Genomic DNA, 23610 nt, shown 5'->3' with positions numbered 1-23610 from the left:
TCAAACTAGATGTTAGGCAGAAGTTCTTTGCAGTGAGGCTGGCGAGACACTGGCAGAGGTTGCCCAGGGAGGTTGTGGAGCACAGAATCACCCAATGTGATCTTCATTGGGTGATTCTGTGCTCCACAACCTCCCTGGAGCTGTTCAAGGCCAGGTTGGATGAAGCCTTCAGCAACCTGTTCTCGTGGGAGGTGTCCCTGTCTATAGCAGGGGCTTGGAACTGGATGATCTTTGAGGTCCCTTCCAACCTAAACCATTCTATGAACATTTGAAACATTGAACATGAAAAAGAAGCAGGCAATAGAGATGACTGCTAATAACATAAGCCTTGCTCTACCAGTGCCTGCTAATTAAACTGGTCCAGCTCCCTGTTAGTAGCAAAAATGGACCATACCTGTAAAACACATAATGAAGTGATGTAAAAATATACAGACCTGGTAAAAAGTGGAACACAACGCAGACAGCAGGCAGAGACATGTCTAAGAGTCATGATTTGACACTAATCTTGGTAAAGGGAGGTAATGATTGGACCTGATGATCTTAGAAGCCTTTTCTAATGGAAACAATTCTATAGCTGTATTCTATGAACATTGCTGATACCTGCAAACTGCATTTACTCTCCTAGGGCAAGGCAGACTAGGAATGCCTAAAGGAGCAAACCTACATCTACTATCCCACTAGTTCTAGCTAGGCAACACGCTGACATATCTAAGTGGTGTAAATGCATCTTCAGTAAAGCATCTAACTAGAGGTGGGGAAAAAAAGACAAAACAACCAATCTGGAGCTTTTGATTCTTTTAAAGCAAGACTTTAAAACCACAGTTGGAAACAATCATTGCCAGTGCAAGAAGTAAAGCAACACACTGAAGCTGGACGTGCAGGAAGCTGCTGGTTCCCAGCTAGCAAAACTAAGCACCACACACACATGCAGCAAAAGGAAAGAGGAGACAGTAAAAACTCTCAAGCACTCACAGTTCACTAGCAACATCAACTTGCCTTTTCTCCCATTAACTGGTGGGGGTTGGTGCTTTTCCTCAGAGTCTTTACAACATTAAGAACAGACAATGGTGGTTAGAGGTTAGAACAGCCGCTGCGATGGAGCAACGAAACCACAGCACAGGCAAACTAGGTTAGAGCAGCCCCATGCATTGAGCCTGCTGTCACACAGCACAGAGTGAAACACAGCAGCAGACACAACAGCAAACCACACACAGACAGACACAACTGTAACACAAGCACGACAGAGGCAGGCTGTACTGTAAGGAAAATCGGGAAGGGGATGGTCTTAAAGGAAACTTTTGGCACTTAAGTGAGAACTGGCATTAAAAAACTAATAGCAATCCTGCCCTCCAGCTCCCAAAGCTTAAAATTACTCTAGCATCTGGACTGCTGAATGAGTAATGATCCTTATCACAGGAGTTATTCCTGGTTTTATCTCAAGAAGAAAACAGTGATCCACATTTCCTTCTCTTAAGCAGCAATAAGAGTAGGGTTTAGCGCACAGGGCTCCAAACAAACTGTGCTTCAAGCACTTACAGCTTTAAGCAAGGATGGCATTTTAGGCCTATTTATGTCTAGCTCGTTAACTTTTCCTACCAGCTACTACCAAATGTGTTTCTTGTTCAAGCTGGCACCTTTTTGGGCCACCCTTCTGTAGCATTTCATTCTCTTCACACAACTGCAGTAATGCTGTCAGTGCATTAGAATCACAGAATCAACAGCTTGAGACCTCCAAGCTCATCCAGTCCAACCCAGCCCTAGACAGTCAACTAGACCATGGCACTAAGTGCCTCATCCAGGCTTTGCCTGAACACCTCCAGGGATGGTGACTCCACCACCTCCCTGGGCAGCCCATTCCATTACTCTTCTCTGGGCTTCATTCTGTAGACTTTGAGCTATGTACTGCACTGCTTACCTTTAGGTAACTAAATTTAGCTCCAAACATTTATAACCAGAAATGCTGCTCTGTGCTAGATTTCCACATCCACCACGGTTAAGTATTGTCACAGACACTTAGTGACAGGGCCAACAAAATGCCCTGTTAGCAGGGTATGTAAATGCACATTTATGCTCTTCTGAGTCTTCCTTTGAGGCAGAAGCAAGAGCAGAAAAATGATGCCTGAAAAAAATAAGTCATCAGCTCTCTGCTTGCCTTTCAGCTTGTAGAGTGTGTGTGTTTTCTGCAATCAGAAGGCAAAGTTGTGTGTTTTAATCACAGGGTGTTTGAGTTGAAAAAGCCATTTGCATCTGTTTGATTCATTGTCATCACATCAACTCCCTTTTTATACCAACTCAACTGTCTTCCAAGCAGGTTGAGGGACATAATACAACATAGTCAAAGTATTTCCCTCTAGTGCAGCTTCCTCCTGTTTGTGTTGAGCATCATCAGTCTGCCTACGTAAACTAGGGGGTGTGGGGGGAGGAAATAAGTGTCATGATACAATAATGTTCAGTTCCCTGCTTGTAAAAAGCAGCAATGCAAAGTAGAAGGCATCACACCTAAAGTGTGATGGTCTAGTGATGAAGGATGCTGGGATGAAGGTTGGACTGGATGATCCTGGTGGTCATAGAATCTTAGAGTCAACCAGGTTGGAAGAGACCTCCAAGATCATCCAGTCCAACCACAGGTCCTTTCCAACCACAGCGATTCATAGTGCTTAGCTGTTGTGCTGAGGGATTTGGTTTAGTCAAGGACTTGTCAGTGTGAAACTAATGATTGGACTTGATGAGCTTGAAGGGCTTTGCCAGTCTAAGAAATGCTGTGACTCTGTAAAGGGTGTCCACCCAGATCTGCTAAGACATAGTGACTGATTGGTGCCAAAATGAAGGCTGGAGAGATAAATTAATAAATACAACAAATAAAACAAATAAATAAATGCTTTTTGGTTTGTAGGTTGAACTATTTGAAGCATTCACAGACTGGTTAAAAAAACCTTCCCCTATGCTACATGAATTTCTCTTGTTCAGACAGAAAATGCTATCACTATTGCCTGGACTTTGATTGTTTTCAACTCTTTGCAAGCTGGCTGGTAAAGCTTCCTTATGTGCTCAGGGGAGAAGGTTTCTAAAGGGGATAGGCACTTCGTGGGCAGACAGACCTGCCTTGACCTCTGATTCCTGCACTCCAGTAGGCTTGTTTTCTTCGTCTCCTGCTGCTTTGGTATGAGTAAGACACAAGAGGGAGGGGGGGAAAGCAAGACAAAAACATGCATGCTTCGTTACAAGCTGTCCAAGTGAAAGACAAATATCAACCAAAAGACATTCACAACAACATACAAACCCCTCAGGCTGTGGCCTAAAGTATTTTGTCAACCAATTAAAGATTAAATAAATCCTTGTGTTCTGTGTTTTTTGTTAATATCTCTGCTTTACTCCAAGGAGATCCTTCTGGTGGTCATATGCAGCCCTTAATATCCCTTTGCTGTCAGTTCCTTATGGCACTATTGCAGCACTGGAAAGCTGACAATGACTACCAAAGCAGAGAGAGCAGGCACAGAGAAAGAGATGTTGAATTCCTCCTTTTGTCAATCCTTTTTGGTAGTCATATGCAGCCCTTAATATCCCTTTGCTGTCAGTTCCTCCTGACACTATTGCAGCACTGGAAAGCTGACAATGACTACCAAAGCAGAGAGAGCAGGCACAGAGAAAGAGATGTTGAATTCCTCCCTTTGTCAATCCTTTTTGGTGGTCATATGCAGCCCTTAATATCTCTTTGCTGTCAGTTCCTCCTGACACTAATGCATCACTGGAAAGCTGACAATGACTACCAAAGTACAGAGAGCAGGCACAGAGAAAGAGGTGTTGAATTCCTCCCTTTGTCAATCCTTTTTGGTGGTCATATGCAGCCCTTAATATCTCTTTGCTGTCAGTTCCTTCTGACACTAATGCAGCACTGGAAAGCTGACAATGACTACCAAAGCAGAGAGAGCAGGCACAGAGAAAGAGATGTTGAATTCCTCCCTTTGTCAATTCAAGAGAAAATGATGAAGCACTACCTGCCTTGAAAGTAAGCAGCCTAAACCCCGTGTTCAAGTTAACATCTGTTCAACTTTTCCTGTGGAAATTGTACCAATGCAAATAAAATATCTGAATACTCTTCAGGGTCTGAGGATTCTATCACCTCCCAGGAGAGCAAACCAAGCATCTACAAGGAAACCCCAGATGTATGTTATTGCCAATTCTCAGTTGAGATCAAAAACCCAAGGTAGACTTTGCATTAGCCTGAGGCATCCTTGTTAATGATGTTAACTCAGCTGTCTGCACTCCTGTGATCAGAAATGGGCTCTGGTTCTGTGCACAAAAGGAGCAAATGCCTGCTCAGAAGTAAATACTCAAGGCTGAGATTGCTCAGACTGGTATGTGGGAGATTATTTTGACACAGGCTTACAGGATGGCAGGGGTTGGAAGGGACCCAAAGAGATCATCCAGTCCAGTCCCCCTGCCACAGCAGGACCACATAATCTAGCTCAGGGCACACAGCAACACATCCAGACAGGCCTTGAAAGGCTCCAGAGAAGGAGACTCCACAACCTCTCTGGGCAGCCTGTGCCAGGGCTCTGGGACCCTTCCAGTCAAGAAGTTGCCCCTTGTGTTGAGGCAGAACCTCCTGTGCTGCAGCTTCCATCCATTGCTACTTGTCCTATCCCAGGGAGCAGTGAGCAGAGCCTGTCCCCCACCTCCTGACCCCCATCCCTCAGGTGTTCATAAACATTGATTCAATCCCCTCTCAGTCTTCTCTTCTCCAGACTAAGCAGCCCCAGGGCCCTCAGCCTCTCCTCACCAGGCAGTGCTCCAGTCCCCTCATCATCCTGGTAGCCCTTTGCTGGACCCTCTCCACCAGATCCCTGTCCCTCTGCAACTGGAGAGCCCAAAACTGAACACAGTATTCAAGATGAGGTCTACCAGGGCAGAGTACTTTCCTGTGGAGGGCACTCCATGCAAGCACCCCCTGCAAGCCTGAAGGTGTCCAGTGCCACACAGTCAGGCACACCTGTACACAAAGGGCTGGGGGCACAGGCATGAGCCTTTTTTCAGACCGATGAGTTTGACTGTCACTAAGCTGACAGCCAAACTGAAGCCATTCCAGGTTCCTATCCCATATTCTACACATGTGATCAGCCATCTTTCACAAATCAAACTATCTGCATGCCACATAGTTTTAAAACCCATAAAATCACAGCTGATAGAGGATGGTGGAACTGTGAGCAGAGTGACTACAGCTCTCTGCAGCTGCCTTGGAACAGTCTTTCCCTCCCTCCCATCAAACTGTGATGTGGCACTTGAAAACACACAATAAAATTCCATCTCCTTTTGCAAAGCTATGTCTCATTTCACAGAAAAATTATGTTGTGACTGAGACACAAACCTTTAAAATAAACAGCATCTTTCCTTCTGCCTGTCCATAGGACCTGTGTGGTCCTAACCATCAGAGTTTCTCCGCATCTCCATACTGCATGAGTCGCAGTAGCAAAACAGTTCACAGTATCATAGAATCAAGCAGGTTGGAAGAGACCTCCAAGCTCAGCCAGCCCAACCTAGCAGCCCTATCCAGGCAACCAGACCATGGCACTAAGTGCCCCAGCCAGGCTTGGCTTCAACACCTCCAGGCACAGCAACTCCACCACCTCCCTGGGCAGCCCATTCCAATGCCAATCACTCTCTCTGACAACAGCTTCCTCCTAACATCCAGCCTAGACCTCCCCTGGCACAACTGCAGACTGTGTCCCCTTGTTTTGTTTGCTGCTTGCCTGGCAGCAGAGCCCAACCCCACCTGGCTACAACTTCCTTCAGAGAGCTGCAGACAGCAATGAGCTCTGCCCTGAGCCTCCTCTGCTGCAGGCTGCACACCCCCAGCTCCCTCAGCCTCTCCTCACAGGGCTGTGCTCCAGGCCCCTCCCCAGCCTTGCTGCCCTTCTCCAAACACCTTCCAGCACCTCAACATCTCTCTTGAATTCAGGAGCCCAGAACTGGACACAGCACTCAAGGGGTGGCCTGAGCAGTGCTGAGCACAGGGGCACAAGAACCTCCCTTGTCCTGCTGCCCACACTGCTCCTGAGCCAGTCCAGTATGCCATTGGCTCTCTTGGCCACCTGGGCACACTGCTGCCTCATCTTCAGCTCCTCTCTCCCAGCACCCCCAGGTCCCTCTCTGCCTGGCTGCTCTCAGCCACTCTGTCCCCAGCCTGTAGTGCTGCTTGGGGTTGTTGTGGCCAAAGTGCAGAACCCTGCCCTTGGCCTTCTTCAATCTCATGCCATTGGCCTCTGCCCACCCATCCAGCCTGTCCAGGTCCCTCTGCAGGGCTCTCCTCCTCCACTGCAAATTACTCTGTTACTTCTACTGAAGTTTCTACTGCCTTGTAAGAGCTGCTGATGTCTCAACCCTGTAGCAAACAGAGCATTCAAATACTGACAGACTAAAGGAGGCTGGTGGAGGAGTTACAAGCACAGAGGTTTTTCTTTTCTCTATTACAAAACCAAGATGACTTCCAATTCCTTTTTGTCTAGAATGGATCTTTTCCTAACTCTGCCCTCCAGTCTGATTTTAGCTTCAATTGGTCAGCAGTCAAAGGCTTGCTTTCAAAACACAGAAAAGTTAGCCTTGGCAGCATGTTTCCATGCAACACTAAGTCCTCTCTCTCGTTAAGCACATGCAGAGCTACTCTGTGACATTCTCCAGTATGGTCATGTAGCCTTCCCAACAACAGACAACAGTTTTGCTTATCACTAACAGACAATCACAGCATCACAGGATGTTAGGGGCTGGAAAGAACCTCCAGAGATCATCAAGCCCAACCCCCTTGTCAGAGCAGGACCATAAAATCTAGTGCAGGTTGCACAAGAACACATCTAGACAGGGCTTGAAAGTCTGCAGAGAGGGAGACTCCACAGCCCCTCTGGGTAGCCTGCTCCAGTGCTCCATCACCCTTACAATGAAGAAATTCCTCCTCATGTTGAGGTGGAACTTCCTGTGCTGTACTTCACATTGTTTTTATTATCACCAGGGCATATAATAACACACCACAATCTTCTCAAATGTTGAGGAAGTTGTCAGGTTTACTTGCTGCTTCAGTTGTGAAATGATAACATAAAGCCCTCCTATTCACCTGCTTGAAATACCTGTGCACAATTCAGCTCTCCAGAGTGAAAGAAAAGATGCTATTCATTTTAATTCTGTTCTGTCATTGTCAGAAGTTAGGCAATCTGCTGCTCTTATAAAGCATTATTGCTCTTAAAGAAAATTATTCTTCTCCTTAAAGAAAAGGGTTAGAAAATCCTAATGGGTAGGTAAAGCTTCAAATTAGAACTGTATTGCAATTAGGATGAGGTTCTGATTTGTGAGAGAAAGTCATATAGAACTCCTTGAATGCTGTTCTCTATGCATAATGTCTTCAGGTATAGCCTTTGCCACCTCTATGCAGGTAAAATCCACCATGAAATGTGTCGAGTTACTGCATCTCGAGCCATTGATGATATTTTGACAGCATATTGAAACTCTACTATCTGTGGACTTAGCAATTGCCTATAACCCAGATTACTCTAAAGCCTACTTTAGACAGAGGTACAGGGAAATAACTCCTCAGTCTTCCAGCAGAATTTCTCAAATCCCAACAGTACTTACCAGAGCAAACAATTCTAACTCTCCTATAAAACAAAGGCATTCTTTTACTGCACCTATTGCATTTCTCTCCACAGAACCTAAGATGCAAACAAGGCTGCCACCACCCTCTCCAACCCAACGCAGGGAGAAGAGGCAGTGCTTCACAACTGCTGCCCTAGAGAGCTCACAGTCTGAATACATATACCAAGCAAAGAAGAAGGGAGGGTGGTAAACCACAACAGCATACACAGCAATGACAGCAAACATCACGTGCTCAGGTGTGATTCCTCCCTGGCTTGGCTAAACCCCATCTGATGTAAGCATTTCACAACACATAAGACCACAGAGAAATGAATCTACCAGGGTGGTGGAGCTGAAAAAAAAGGGCTTTCTTTTCCAGAATGGAAATAAATACTGCAAATCCTAAATTAAAGAGTCTGATGAGACAGATAGGTACATACAACACCCTCAGTAGTATAATGAAGGACTGCAATTGATATCTTGTGGCTTACTGCTAAACAAATTCTATGGTTTTAATGGTGTGCAATATAAGAATCATAGAATCAGTCAGGGTTGGGAGGGACCACAAGGATCAGCCAGTTCCAACCCCTCTGGACACCTGACACTAGATCAGGCTGGCCAGAGCCTCATCCAGCCTGGCCTTTAAACACCTCCAGGGATGGAGCCTCAATAAGGGTGGGGGTTAATTTGAAGCAAAAGGATTTAAACTTTTTTAAAGGCTACCATAACTGAATTAAATTTGACAATCACCTAGCAATTCAGCAGCTGTGTAACAGTGTAAGCTAACATTGGTTAACACCAAACATGCCAAATAGCCTCAAATGTGCAAATCTAAATGTGTGCCTGAATTGCTCACCCTGAAAAGATACAGATGCATGTAGGACAAGTGAAGTACTCTATTTTTTTCAGTGTAAACCCTTGGTATCCATAACTGTGTCCATATCTAGGTACTTTTCTGATGCTGATTGTGTTGAGACAGTATTATTTATAGCCTTTTTTTCTTTGTGTAGAATTCTGTACAATTTATCAGCCACAGCTCTGAATATTGGAGAGACTAAACACTTGTGACAGTAATTCTGACCATATCTGAGCAATCCAGGAACATCAATTGCAGTTGGGTTTATTTTTCCCTATACAGCCCCTAACAAAGGCTTTCAGGTGAAAAACAAACCTTCCTTTATGTACAGACCTTCATAAGATTCTATCTCCTTGTCTCCATGGTCTAGGGAAAGTAACAAAAACAAAACAAACAAAAGGGAACCAAAGCACAGGGGTTAAAAACAACAGAAGTGTTATAGAAGATATAATACACAAATTACAAAGGACCAAGAGAAAAAAAACCAAACAGGATTGTGTATGGCCATTTAGACTGATTTTGCAGAGCACATCTGGTTATCAGAAGTGGAAGGGTGAAAATGTATTTGGTATTAAAAAGTCATTTCTATACCTCTGCTCTGAATGTTGCAGAAAACATCTTCACTGAGCAGTGATCAGCATGGTTACAGCCCCAGTGAAAGCTGAGTCATTAAATATCTTGCTGACCTTTCCTATTTTAAAGATTATTACTTCTTTCTCTGGTTTGGGATGCAGAGGTTTTATATCTGCAATCTGTTACACACTCCATGGGATCCTACAAGTGATCAGCTGTGCTCCTGGCTCCCCTTAAAGCCAGCTTTTGTCACTAAACGACGTGCAAAAATCATTCCCTGGGCCTGTCGAGGTCAAGGACAAAACAGATACTGAGTTTAAAAGGAACAGGATCATGCTAATAGTTAAGCTGTGTTGGTTCATGTACATTGCACCCCTGATGATCATTGAGCAGCTGATGACTCACTTCAGCCAAGAGCATCACAGACATTAAAACACAACAGAAGAAAATACAGCGCTTTGAAATCCTAATTCTGCACACAAGAACCGAAGAGATTTCAACTGCAATGTCAAAAGAAAAATGAGAAATACAATCTACCTTCAGAAGCAAAGGAGAAAAACAAACACTTACTTCTCTCCAATGTGCCCTTTGGTGGGAGCTGTGGTAACTGCCTGCCCCTTCGCCCTACTACTGGAGTGCTTAATGGACTTGTCTGAACAGACCCAGATCGAGGATGTGACCTATGAGACACATATTAAAACAAATCACAGCAGTTAAATGACAAATCCATTCTTAAACACCAGCAAGAACTGATCACACAACTAAGCAGGCTTTAGATTATTTGGGACCCTTGCAGTCCCCAAAGGAAACTACCTCTTTTCAGAAAGAGCCTGTTTAAAATGAGAAATCTCTCTGTGAAAAGGAAGACAAAAGAAAGCCAAAGTAAGGCTGAACATCTCTAAGCTGCTGGTTTTGCACAGTCAAGGCAGAAAATGCACTGTGGGTGTATTCATGGATGCAATACACACATACACATCAAACTATTCCCAAGTCAAATTCAACCATCTTTACTCAGCTTGCATTTGATTAAATCACCATTAAGTGGCAAAGAGAGGACAGAGGTTTGTCTAAGCAAAGCAATAAACTGAGAAAAGACACTGGTATTTGACTCTCCAAGGGGATTTGATCTTGCTAGCTAACTCTCAAAAAATGAAAGCCTGTACTCTGCAGCTCTAAAACAAGGAGAGGCTTTACTGAACATCAGCTAGACCAAAATCATTTTCTTGTTTGTTTAAAGCTGGGAGTAAGGCAGAGAAATCTTCAACCAGTAACGTGTAGCACTCAAACAGGAACAGTACAGACTATGGCACAGGAAAATGTTGTCAGAGAAAATGGTGGTTAAAATGGCAAGTAAGAGGCAAAGTTAGTAGAGTCCATTTAAAGAAACTTTATATATATATATATGTATATAAAAGTTTCATTTGATGTTGTTATGACAGCTGCTCCGTAAGCGATGTCTGATGCACACAAACAATTTCTCATACTGCAAGAGAAGAATATGATAACCATGAGTTGCTTTATGTGGGGAACCATCCAAGACCCCCCCCTTGATTGATGAGAAATCACAAACAAATGCAATCAAAGACTGTTAGCAAAACAATCTGCAGAGGCAGCCACACTATTATATCCTGGGCAGAATATCAATAGTGTGTTGGCGCCGAAAGGGTTAGTGTCTATTGCTACTGGTGAGCAGCTAAGGATGAGGCGATACCAATCAGCTACTAGGAAAAGAAAATGGTGAGCTGGTGGGGCAGAAGGGGATTAGTCTGATTGATTTGTCTGTTTCACCTCGGTAAGGCAGGTGAAGGAGGGGCAGATCTTCCAGTCATTAATGAAGGCATCGACCTGATGAGGTTTGAGTCAGGACGCTCTGTGGATCGGGAGCGGGAGTTGGTCCGCTCTAGCACAGGCCGTTGCTCTGTTGATCTGGATCTTTGATATGGCTGTCTATCTGCTGCTTCACAATTCCTGTAATGTTAGTCAGAAAGCAGCTCAGTTGACTTTTGGCTTTTCTGTGCATGATAAAATACGCTGCATGATACTGCTCTGGAGCAAAGGACGCTGTTAAGTTCGCTTTGGAAGCAGGGCTCATTCCTCTGACTTTGTTTCGCACTGGCATACATTTCTTTTCAACACAGGTATGATTTGGCTTGCTCCATACCCTTGATAAATGGGCTGAAATGTTTCCAATGACCACCCATGCAATAGTCTGTTTCCTGACAATCTCTGGGTCAAAGAAATATTGCCATTTTCTTAATACATCAACCTTGGCAGAACAGGAATAGATGATGTAATACTAAGTCTTGCTAAAGCTAAGAACTCATTTAATTGCACAGTTTAACTGAGCAGTTTTTTTGCTCACTTGACTAGATTTTTGCAGACTGCATTATCTGTAGAGGTAGCACTCTTACAGGTGTTCTGATTACCATGGAGCACTCTTAAGTACTATTAAGCTCAGGATATCTGTCAAAATATAGGCTAGGCTATAGCCATGGGTTCATATATGGTGCTCGGCATGGAGTCAGGTGAAAATCTACATCAGTACTTGCATTGGTTCCACCAAGTAGACAAAGGTTGGTTTCTAATAGAAAAGACTCTTCTAGCCTAAAGAACTGTGCCAAAACAGCAATGGGAAAAGTCACCATTACAGTTGCAATGGAGAGAAATTCATCTGAGTCAAAGAGAATTTATTGATCAAGCATTCAGGTCTATTACTACCTTAGGCAATTAATGATGTCATTACTTCCAGAAATTAATCAAGTGTCACCTTTTTTTTTTCTCCCCACAGTGTAACTGGCCTGTTTGCAAGGAGTGATACTTGCCATCACTACCCTAAAATACACAAATCAAAGGAATTTTAGCAGGAAACCCCATACCCTGATGGCATTGCTTATTGTGATGGGAGCACTGATTAAACCCACGCTCCTCCAGCTCTCCTTGAGTGACTGAGCAGCTGTAGAATACAAATGGGGAACATGTAGGCTTCAGGACTTTTCCTGGAGCAAAGTCATGCATTTTACAATGAAGTCAGTTAATACAAAGAGTGACTGGGTGGTGATTAAGTGTAACAAGAAGCCAAATTTTAATTAGTGTCAAAAAAACCCCCAAACAGTGAGACATACTGCAGCCTCATACAAAGGTTCTTATGTTATGAACAGTGTTTTACTGCTGAAGCCCTGATTGAGAGAGCATGTGAGCTGTCTCTGGGGTGACTGGCTTGGCTGGAAGGATTGATAGCAGATTCATTCAAATGAATGTCTCTTCAGGCCTTCCATCAGGTAGTAATTGGACTCCTAGAGCATACAAAGGAATTGCCATGGACAGGTTCAGAATAATACCACTCACCATCAGCCTACATCTACGAGCTCCTAGCAAGCAAACACACCACAGTGAGACACAGAATGGCAACTGTTAAGCTGAGGCACTAAAGATTTGGGGGAAAGTACAACGAGCCTGGCACAAAACCACAACAAAATTACCTCACTTCTTCTTCTACCAGTTCTGTTTCTGAATGGGAAGCTTCATCAGCAAAAACATCCACTGTGTCGCTTCTTTTACATTGTGGATAGACAAAGAAACACAACCTTAGCTTTGATATGAACTTTGCTTCCTCTAAGCAGCTGTTTAACAGAGGCTTCAGTGCTATGGAAGGTCAGAAAGACACCAGCCATTGGCATGGTGGTGAAAAAAAATTATCACTGGAATAAGTTCTTAGAATGTGAGAACAAATTCCAAGCAAAAATAATGGTAAATTCAACAACATTAAAACAGGGAACATGAGCAGGGGCCAGGCCACTCCTAGCTTGCTTAACTATGTACTGAAGAACATTTGTGAGCCCACAGAGACTTTCTCTTTGAGTATGTCACTAAGAGAGAGCTAGAATAACCCTTCTCCCTCTGAGTGGGGGACTGCTGGAGCACAGGACAGGCATTGTTCTACTCTCTGCCTCTCTCCTTCCAACAGCCAGCATGGCACACAGAAGAAGAAGGGAGTAGCAGCCACATGATCTCCAAACACTTTATGAGAAGTGAAGTCTCTTTTACTTGTTACTCCTAAGTCCTCATTCTCTTTAGCTGTAGCATGAAGAGTGGGTTTTTCACAATGTTAGAGGTCTGAGCCATTCCCTGTACCAGAAAGCAAGGAGGCAGCACCACTAGGGTCAACACTGATGGCTCAGTGGGCAGGTTCTGCACCCTGCAGAGCCACCATAGCTAACCACTATGCCAGCACACAAGGGCTTCAGAATTTCCATGTTCAATATACTTAATATAAATCCTTACTTGGCCATAACTGACAGCTGACATTCACTTCAAGTGCAAAAACAAATCAAGAGCTGCCAGAGGTAAATGAGAACATGAATTGTGACAGTGAACCTTTTGCTTTCGGGGCAAGCTTTGGCACCACTGTTGTGTTGTAGAGCAAAGGACTTGAAGACTGAGTTAAATCCCAAGGAGAAATTGGGTTGTTGTCCTCAAGCTACATGCTGCAAACCTCTCAGCTCCCACAGCAGCAAACAAAGGACTGTGTGAGCACACTGACAGCCTCAGCATACTGGCAGCCTTCCACTTGAAAGCTTTGGGGTGTGCTTTTAGGTTGGACACAGTCGAAGGACAACCAGAGACAGTTTTACCAGCTGTTCTTTGTCCTCACATTTCTGTTGGCCCTTAAACAGTAATCACATGTGCTATATGATCATGGAGTCATAGTTTCAGCTCCACAGATCCAGTTTTTTGGACACAGATGGCCCCTTTCATAGGAAAGACTATCACTCCACCAGCCTGCTTGGGCAGTGAAGCTCCTCACTTGCCGTAGTGTACACATCTGTGTCACAACTCAGCCAAAACCATGGAGAGGGAACTTTAAAAGACCTCAGGGAATAAAAACCAGAAGTCCACCAGTTTTTGAGTTACATTTCTGTAAGTGTCTTCTTTTCTCATTATAATTCATATCATACAAATTAATTCTTTTTAAAGAGGGAAATAGCCTAAGATAAAGCATTCAACATCCAAGTGTTACTTTACTGCATGCTACAGCTCTTTCTCCTTGCTATCAGGCTTTTCCTTATAAACAACAGAGTTAATTAAACATCAGAGAGTGACTGCCTCCATTTAGTATTCCCTTTTACCTTCTCTAAGCAAAATAACTATGGTAGGTGGCCAAAGTCAACAAGATTTGCAAGGGTTAACTCTCCCTCGCACTGAGGAAAGAGCCCAGCACTTCGTGATGCTTAGCCAAGCAACTCTGAAACCATTTGAGCTCTCTGTAAGTCACCTCTGTGTTCACTCACAGCCTAATCTTACATACTCAAGCCATAAAAAACAACTAGAACTGGAATCTCAGACTATTCAGGTAGGGATGTAAACAGTAGGAACTACAGCATCCAACCAAAAGAAAAGTGCCACAACAGCTTGGTTTAACCCCTGATTGATCTGCATTGTTCTGTATTCATATTAACCCCTGATTGATCTGCATTGTTCTGTATTCATATTCAGGACACTTCAAAAGCTAACTCTTTTCTCTGATACAGGAGGGGGGGGGGGGAAAGCTACTTCTAATTCTTAATTTTTCAGATCTGTTACTTTTCTTTGCAAATTAAAAGCAGAATGTTCAGCAAATGAATGCAATCATTGCTCTAAACTTATGTGTTTAAAAAAAAAGCCTGGTAAAAGAGGAGCATTTTTCAACAGCAAGCCGTGGGAACAGCTTGTAGCACAGATCAAAGGGACTCTTCCCCAGAATAACTGAAGTTAACTGATCTGAATGCCAATGTTAAATTCCTTTCCTGTGTGATTAAAGCATGCTATAACATCACACCAATCACAGGTTTAGGACTAAGTTATAACAGAATCATAGAATGGTTTAGGTTGGAAGGGACCTCAGAGATCATCCAATCGCCTGCCATAGGCAGGGACACCTCCCACTAGAACAGGTTGCTCAAGGCCAGCAGGACAAGGGAGGTTCCTCTGCCCCTGTGCTCAACGCTGCTCAGGTCACACCTTGAGTGCTGTGTCCAGTTCTGGGCCCCTCAATTCGAGATGTTGGGATACTGGAACATGTCCAGAGAAGGGCAGCAAGGCTGGTGAGGGGCCTGGAGCACAGCCCTGTGAGGAGAGGCTGAGGGAGCTGGGGGGGTGCAGCCTGCAGCAGAGGAGGCTCAGGGCAGAGCTCATTGCTGTCTGCAGCTGCCTGAAGGGAGGCTGTAGCCAGGTGGGGTTGGGCTCTGCTGCCAGGCACCCAATGACGGAACAAGGGGACACAGTCTCAAGCTGTGCCAGGTCTAGACTGGATGTTAGGAGGAAGTTGTTGGCAGAGAGAGTAATTGGCATTGGAATGGGCTGCCCGGGGAGGTGGTGGAGTGGCTGTGCCTGGAGGTGTTGAAGCCAAGCCTGGCTGGGGCACTGAGTGCCATGGTCTGGTTGACTGGCCAGGGCTGGGTGCTAGGTTGGACTGGATGATCTTGGAGGTCTCTTCCAACCTGCCTGATTCTATGATTCTAAGGCCTTCCTGTAACAAAAAAAAAAGAAGAACTAAAAATAGATTTGCTGTAGTAAAGCACCTACAGTTCAGCTCCTAATGCAGCTTCTGTCATCTAGAAACACTGAGCACAGCACAAGAAAAACACAGCGGTGCATTTTCTAATCATCATCATTTCAAGCTGCAGCTAACACACAAAGGCAATACCTGTCAGTGTCTGTGGATGGCTGCTGGATTTCAATCCTTGGACATGTTATTCTTCTACTAGCTATAGGAACTTTGCTGTTCAGTCACAGACACAAGATCCTCTGTTAGCACAACACAGATAAGCAAGTCTACAAACAAGTGAGGTTTCTAGCAGCCAGCAAACTTGAGTTTGGGGAAATGGGAAGGAGCAGCATGCTGCCAAATATCTAGAGAAACTGCCCACTGGATCTCTCACTTATACCTATAAAGAGCCTTCATACACAATTACATGCTGTGGTTTTTGAAAGCCAGAAATGCAATGTTGTAAGGTGTCCTCCTGAGATAAACAAACCCAGGAAGCAAAGCAGGAGATCTTTGTGGCTGGAAGGTTTGACCATGCTTTACCTGCAGAGCATTTGCAGAACTATACCCATGCACACACCTGCATGTTCTATTCACATACACACTGCACTGTGGTGGATGTGATAACTACAGGGACATTTACAGGACAGTCACAAGCATCACTAAGCTGTAACATGCCAGTATCTGAACTACTTCTCTTCTAGCTAACTCAGCTAAGCACAGCAGAGGACTCAGCTGTTATCCCAGTGCTCCGCAGTGCTATGCACAGATTGCAACAGCTACACAAACTTAGTTGCTCTCAGCTTGCCTAAAGGATAGTACAGGACACTGCAATCATAGTATCATAGTATCAAACAGGTTGGAACAGACCTCCAAGATCATCCAGTCCAACCTATTCCCCAGCCCCATCCAATCAACCAGACCATGGCACTAAGTGCCCCAGCCAGGCTTGGCTTCAACACCTCCAGGCACAGTGACTCCACCACCTCCCTGGGCAGCCCATTCCAATGCCAATCACTCTCTCTGGGAAGAACTTCCTAACATCCAGCCTATACTTCCCCTGGCACAACTTGAGACTAGGTGTATCTAACCATGCTAACACATGATGGCACAGTACAAGTACAAAGATGCTTAAAGAAAGCTCTCATCTATAGAGATTTACTCTCCAAAATGTATTCCATCCTCGATAGATTTACTAAGGAACAACAAAGCACTGCTTTGGGAATTAGACCAGAAAGTCTTTCCAAGGTTCTTTCCAACCCAAATGAATTTATGATCCCATGGATGAAAGCAGAGGTTTATGTTAGCTGTTCCAATCAAATAGCCATAACATCAATAAGTTGTGTCAGGCCTGGGATAAAAAGACTGAAGTAGTGTGCTGAAATATTTCACATCCTCTTTCTCTGCAAAAATCAGACCAAATTAACTTGGTGTATTTTGGAAGAACAGAAAAAGCAGCTTGGGCATTTGAAGGGAAAACTCTAAAGCCAGCAGCAACTTCTTCACAGAAAATCCTCAGTGTTACACCAAAGTGGTGAAGGCTTTTGAGAAGAGGCTTTTTAACTTCCAGTTAGCATTACTTGTAACTGCACTCAAATGACAGCAAACAGAAAACAAGAAGATAATAATAGTAGTAGTAGAAAACATCATCATCATCATCTCATTAAACTAGTTCATTTTAACCACTGTAAGGTAGTTGTCAGTATTTCACTCAAAGGTAGTTAAAAAAAATACTTATCATAGAACCAGATAGGGTTGGAAGGGACCACAAGGATCATCCAGTTCCAACCTGCCCACCATGGGCAGGGTCACCCTACCCTACAGCAGCATGGCCACAGCCTCAGCCAGCCTGGCCTTAAACACCTCCAGGGATGGGACCTCAACCACCTCCCTGGGCAACTCATTCCAGGATCTCAACCACTCTCATGTTGAACAACTTCCTCCTCATGGCCAGCCTGATTCTACCTATCTCCAGCTTTGCTCCATTCCCCCCACTCCTGGCATTCCCTGAGAGCCTCAAAAGTCCCTCCCCAGCTTTTTTGGAGCCCCTTTCAGATCCTGGCAGGCCACAAGAAGGTCACCTGGGAGCCTCCTCTGCTCCAGCCTGCACAGCCCCAACTCTTTCAGTCTGTGCTCACAGCAGAGCTGCTGCAGCCTCTGAGCATCCTCCTGGCCCTGCTCTGGACACACTCCAGCATCTCCACATTCTTCTTGTAATGGGGGCTCCAGAACTGGATGCAGTGCTCCAGGTGGGGTCTCAGCAGAGCAGAGCAGAGGGGCAGAATCCCCTCCCTGGCCCTGCTGGCCACACTTCTCCTGCTGCAGCCCAGGCTCTGCTTGGCTTTCTGGGCTGCAGGTGCACACTGCTGGCTCATGCTGAGCTTCTCTTCCAGCAGTACCCCCAAGTCCTTCTCCTCAGTGAGAATAGAATGCATCATCTGACCTGAACAAGCTTCATGTCTCCTCTTACAGACATTTGAGGGATGTCAGCTGCTTCTTTGCAGTAGTGAAAGCAATTGGAGACAGCCCTGAAATGTGATTCTTGCCTTGACTCTACTCTCTCACTGCTCCCATCTTAGCATGGGTGTCAGTCCAGGCCCATTTGCTGGAGCTCCAGAACTTCTTGTAGTCTCTCCCCTGATGTGTACCTACGTTAGCATCTCTGCAGTACTAAATCCAAGACAAATGAAGTAACCCAGAACTATTTAATCTAGCAAAAGCAAACACAAATGCTTTATTTACACTGAGCACCCTGCAGCCCTCATCAAGTGCTGTGCATTTGCAGAATGCTTCTCTAATATCACAGGAGGAGTTAGTAAGCATGGCCCCTGCCAAAGGCACACATTAAGCATATACCTCAAACACCTCCAAGTGAAGAGCCAGCAAACACCTACACTCTGCTCAAAAAGCTAAGGAAGAAATATAGCCTCAAGCAAGCCTCTGTGGCTGCACAAATGTTGAGCCAAAAGACCCTTCCAAACCTCTCCTCTCTAAGGAACAGAGCAGCTTGCATTAAAATATGGAAGGATAAATTCTAGGTTTGTTTCTTTATGTCCCCTGCCAGTCTTTGAATTCCAGAATGCCTCTTTTAAGTCAGCATCTGAAGAACAAATTAATCACACTTTGATTTAAATGATATAATAATATAGATAATACAATAATATTTAAATGCAGGTGAACTGTGACCATTGTCACAGTGCTGGAAGGTGTCCAGAGCAGGGTGATGAAGCTGATAAAAGGCCTGGAACACAAATCCTATGAGGAGAGGCTGAGGGAGCTGGGGGGGTGCTGGGTGGAGCAGAGGAGGCTCAGGGCAGAGCTCATTGCTGTCTGCAGCTACCTGCAGGGAGGCTGTAGCCAGGTGAGGTTGGGCTCTGCTGCCAGGCACCCAGCAACAGAACAAGGGGACACAGTCTCAAGATGTGCCAGGGTAGGTCTAGGCTGGATGTTAGGAGGAAGTTGTTGTCAGAGAGAGTGATTGGCATTGGAATGGGCTGCCCAGGGAGGTGGTGGAGTCACCATCCCTGGAGGTGTTGAAGAAAAGCCTGGATGAGGCACTTAGTGCCATGGTCTGGTTGATTGGACAGGGCTGGGTGATCTTGGAGGTCTCTTCCAAGCTGTCTGATTCTATGATTCTCCTATAAATATATATGCATATATATATAACTTCTGTTTTCAACACAGAGCATCACTTGCTATGGTTTATTGTATTCCACTCAGCATAGTCAAATATCCTTCAAGGACCTGTTTTAAATGCAGAACTTTCTTCAGAGAGAGTTATTAACTTCTAACAGCACAAACAAAACCACCACAACACTAAGAATATGGCCAGCAATTCATGCATGAATAATGAATCCAATATTCATTTACATGTTATTAAGTATTTGCATACAGAAAATGACAGCATTTGGGTCACCAATCTGTGGCTCTGCTTTGCATAATTTCACAGCAGATACTTTTCACAGACTCACAGCTATAGACAGAAACAGACAAGTTAAAGGTGATCAGAGGATGTCAGGGGTTGGAAGGGACCCAAGGACATCATCGAGTCCAACCCTCTGCCAGAGCAGGACCATACAATCTAACACAGATCACAGAGGAACACATCCAGACAGGCCTTGAAAGGCTCCAGAGAAGGAGACTCCACAGCCTCTCTGGGCAGCCTGTGCCATTTTTGAGGTACACTTCTGTAACTCTCACTCTTCATCAAGGAGAAGTTCCCAGTAACTCTGTTGGAGTTTCACTGAAGAACCTCAGCATTTAGTGGCATCTTGAACCCACACCACACCTTTGCTTTAGTCACCCCAAATGTGCCACTGGCATCATCCAGCTCCTACATACAAGGTACAGAAAGGGCAGGGAGAAGCAAACTCTATGCACATTCACAAAGGGAGTGAAAATAAAGGAGAAAAATGTTGCAAGAGCAAGATGAAAATTAAGGAGGCTGAGGGGAGTTGAAGAACTAATAGCAAGGAAAATCTGTGTGCTCTCTTAAGTGGGAGCCAGCTGCAGCTGGGAAGAACTACAGGTTGTAAAGTGCACAGCACTTTGGACAGGAAAATAGGTTAGGCAGATAGACCTGGGATGATTTCTAACAGTAAAAAGGATTAGGTGACAAAGGCACATTGGACAGAGTGGCTGGGGAGCAGCCAGGGAGAAAGGGACCCAGGGGTAGTTGTAGAGAGTAGGCTGAAGATGAGCCAGCAGTGTGCCCAGGTGGCCAAGAGAGCCAATGGCATCCTGGGCTGGCTCAGGAGCAGTGTGGGCAGCAGGACAAGGGAGGTTCTTCTGCCCCTGTGCTCAGCACTGCTCAGGCCACAGCTTGAGTCCTGTGTCCAGTTCTGGGCTCCTCAATTCAAGAGAGATGTTGAGGTGCTGGAAGGTGTTTGGAGAAGGGCAACAAAGCTGGTGAGGGGCCTGGAGCACAGCCCTGTGAGGAGAGGCTGAGGGAGCTGGGGGTGTGCAGCCTGCAGCAGAGGAGGCTCAGGGCAGAGCTCATTGCTGGCTACAGCTATCTGAAGGGAGGCTGTAGCCAGGTGGGGTTGGGCTCTGCTGCCAGGCAGCCAGCAACAGAAGAAGGGGACACAGCCTCAAGCTGTGCCAGGGGAAGTCTAGGCTGGATGTTAGGAGGAAGTTGTTGTCAGAGAGAGTGATTGGCATTGGAATGGGCTGCCCAGGGAGGTGGTGGAGTGGCTGTGGATGGAGGTGTTGAAGCCAAGCCTGGCTGGGGCACTTAGTGCCATGGTCTGGTTGACTGGATGGGGCTGGGTGCTAGGTTTTGCTGGATGAGCTTGGAGGTCTCTTCCAACCTGCCTGATTCTATTACTCTATGGTTCTAAGAAAATTAAGGAGGCTCAGGGGAGCTGAAGAGCCAATAGCAAGGCAAATCTGTGCGCTCCCTTGAGCGGGAGCCAGCTGCAGCTGGGAAGAACTAAAGGTTGTAAGGTACTTTGGACAGGAAAATAGGTTAGGCAGATAGACTTGGGATGATGTCTAAAAGTTAAAAAGGATTAGGAGACAAAGGCACATTCCCCAGCACTGCAAATGCAGGCAGGTATTATCAGTCAAGGAGCCCTTTTGCTTTGAATTGCTCCAGAAGAGTGTTTTAAAGAGTTCAAACACAATTGATGTTCTTTTTCTCTTTGTAACACAACAAACCAGCTTCACCTTGGAGCAAAGCCTAGCACATAAATGTGCCTTAGTCCTCAGTCAAGAAAGAAAATCACCAAGGAAAACAAACACTTACTGGCAATAACTTTGGTAGGATTAGCAATGAACTCATCACAAAGGTCACAGACACATTTTAGCCACCTCTGTAGCACTACACTCTTTACTTACCCATAATTTTCAGCTGAACCATTGACTACATGATCTGCCCATGAACTTGCACCATTGTACCACCTTTGCAACGCAGTTAGAATAAACAGAGGTATGGTTAAGGAACTAGAGCACTTCTCAAGGAAATGGGAAGCTTCCCAAATGCTTCCCATTTCCTACTTCTCTCAGGTAGGAAGAAAATCCTATCTGGGGAGAAATGAAACCCAAGCAACCTATGTTTAATCGTTTCCTTCCCTGATAGAACTCTCAGTACATGTCACTTTTACTCTTTTCAGCAGTTCAGCCATGAAGTGCAGGGCTTGTGGATTCAATTCAATGGAATGGTGGGGGTGAAACAGTCACAACAAGAACACCAACAGTAACATTCTATCCAGCAACCTTTTTAAGTGCATCCTTTAACTTCAAATAGGTACATTTTTTTAACATATCTTCTTTTTTTAACAAGAACTATCCTTTTTTTCCTCAGATTTTAACAATACTTTTCCTTTTTTCCTTGGTTTTTAACAAGATTTCTCCTTTTTTTCTTCTTTTTTTAAGAAGACTTCTCTTTTTCTTCTTTTTTTTAAACAAGAATTATCCTTTTTCCTTGGTTTTTAACAAGATTTCTCCTTTTTTTTTCTTTTTTTAAGAAGACTTCCCTTTTTCTTCTTTTTTTTAACAAGAATTATCCTTTTTTCCTTGGTTTTTAACAAGATTTCTCCTTTTTTTCTTCTTTTTTTAAGAAGACTTCTCTTTTTCTTCTTTTTTTTTTAACAAGAATTATCCTTTTTTCCTTGGTTTTTAACAAGATTTCTCCTTTTTTTCTTCTTTTTTTAAGAAGACTTCCCTTTTTATTCTTTTTTTTAACAAGAATTATCCTTTTTTCCTTGGTTTTTAATAAGACTTCTCCTTTTTTTCTTGCCATTTTAACAAGATTTATCTTTTTTTCTTGGTTTTTAACAAAACTTTTCATTTTTTTCTTGGTTTTTAACAAGACTTATCCTTTTTCTTGTTTTTTAACAAGACTCATTCTTTTTTCTTTCCTCTTTTAACAACACTTCTTTTTCTCTTCTTTTTTAACAAGCCTAATCCTTTCTTTCTTGGTTTTTAACAAGAGTTATCCTTTTTTCCTTCTTTTTTTAAGAAGACTTCTCTTTTTCTTCTTTTTTTTTTAACAAGAATTATCCTTTTTTCCTTGGTTTTTAACAAGTTTTCTCCTTTTTTCCTTCTTTTTTTAAGAAGACTTCTCTTTTTCTTCTTTTTTTTAACAAGAATTATCCTTTTTTCCTTGGTTTTTAACAAGACTTCTCCTTTTTTTCTTGCCATTTTAACAAGATTTATCTTTTTTTCTTGGTTTTTAACAAGACTTATCCTTTTTCTTGTTTTTTAACAAGACTCATTCTTTTTTTCTTTCCTCTTTTAACAAGACTTCTTTTTTTCTTCTTTTTTAACAAGCCTAATCCTTTCTTTCTTGGTTTTTAACAAGAGTTATCCTTTTTTTCTTGGTTTTTAACAAGACTTTTCCTTTTTTTTCTTCTTTTTAAACAAGACTTATCCATTTTTCTTGCCATTTTAACAAGGTTTATCCCTTTTTCTTGTTTTTTTTAACAAGACTTATCTTTTTTTCCTTGCTTTTTTAACATGACATCCTTTTTTTCTTAACAAGACATCCTTTTTTTCTTGCTTTACCAAGACTTATCCTTTTTTCTAATTTTTACCATGATTTACCCTTTTTTCTTGTTTTTTTAACAAGACTTATCCTTCTTTTCTTGTTTTTAACAAGACTTCTCCTTTTCCCTTGCTTTTTTAACAAGACTTCTCCTTTTTTCCTGTTTTTATAACAAGACATAGCCATTTTTTCTTGTTTTTTAACACGACTTAACCATTTTTTCTTGTTTTTTTTTAACAAGACCTATCCTTTATTCCTTTTATTTTTCACAAGACTTATCCTTTTTTCTTGTCTTTTTACAAGACTTATGCTTTATTCAGTATATATATAAAAATAGATAACTTAAGTGCATAAATCTATTCAGTATATATATAAAAATAGATAATTTAAGTGTATAAATCTATTCAGTATATATATAAAAATAATTTAAGTGTATAAATCTATTCAGTGTATATATAAATAGATAATTTAAGTGTATAAATCTATTCAATATATATAAAAATAGATAATTTAAGTGTATAAATCTATTCAGTATATATAAAGTGTATAAATCTA

The 23610-nt window shown here is 43.4% G+C and overlaps 1 protein-coding gene across 50 annotated transcripts in view; it reads right to left on the bottom strand.

The window, feature by feature from the left end:
* The window catches only part of RIMS2 (regulating synaptic membrane exocytosis 2), a 493599-nt gene that overhangs the window by 133149 nt on the left and 336840 nt on the right, over positions 1 to 23610 (bottom strand). For 25 of the 50 annotated variants that reach the window (XM_064154113.1, XM_064154074.1, XM_064154086.1 and 22 more), the window contains 3 exons: positions 10835 to 11014; positions 9617 to 9726; positions 8807 to 8839 (listed from right to left, as the gene is read on the bottom strand). In XM_064154113.1, the coding sequence (XP_064010183.1) occupies positions 8807 to 8839; positions 9617 to 9726; positions 10835 to 11014 (323 nt within the window). Of the gene's footprint in view, positions 1 to 8806; positions 8840 to 9616; positions 9727 to 9758; positions 10530 to 10834; positions 11015 to 12525; positions 12598 to 23610 lie in introns of those variants that run through there. The other 25 variants (XM_064154115.1, XM_064154116.1, XM_064154077.1 and 22 more) reach the window with 5 other exon arrangements.

The sequence above is a fragment of the Pogoniulus pusillus genome, chromosome 14, assembly GCF_015220805.1.
Source record: "Pogoniulus pusillus isolate bPogPus1 chromosome 14, bPogPus1.pri, whole genome shotgun sequence".
Classification (NCBI taxonomy): domain Eukaryota; kingdom Metazoa; phylum Chordata; class Aves; order Piciformes; family Lybiidae; genus Pogoniulus; species Pogoniulus pusillus.
This window is presented reverse-complemented; position numbering and strand designations above follow the sequence as displayed.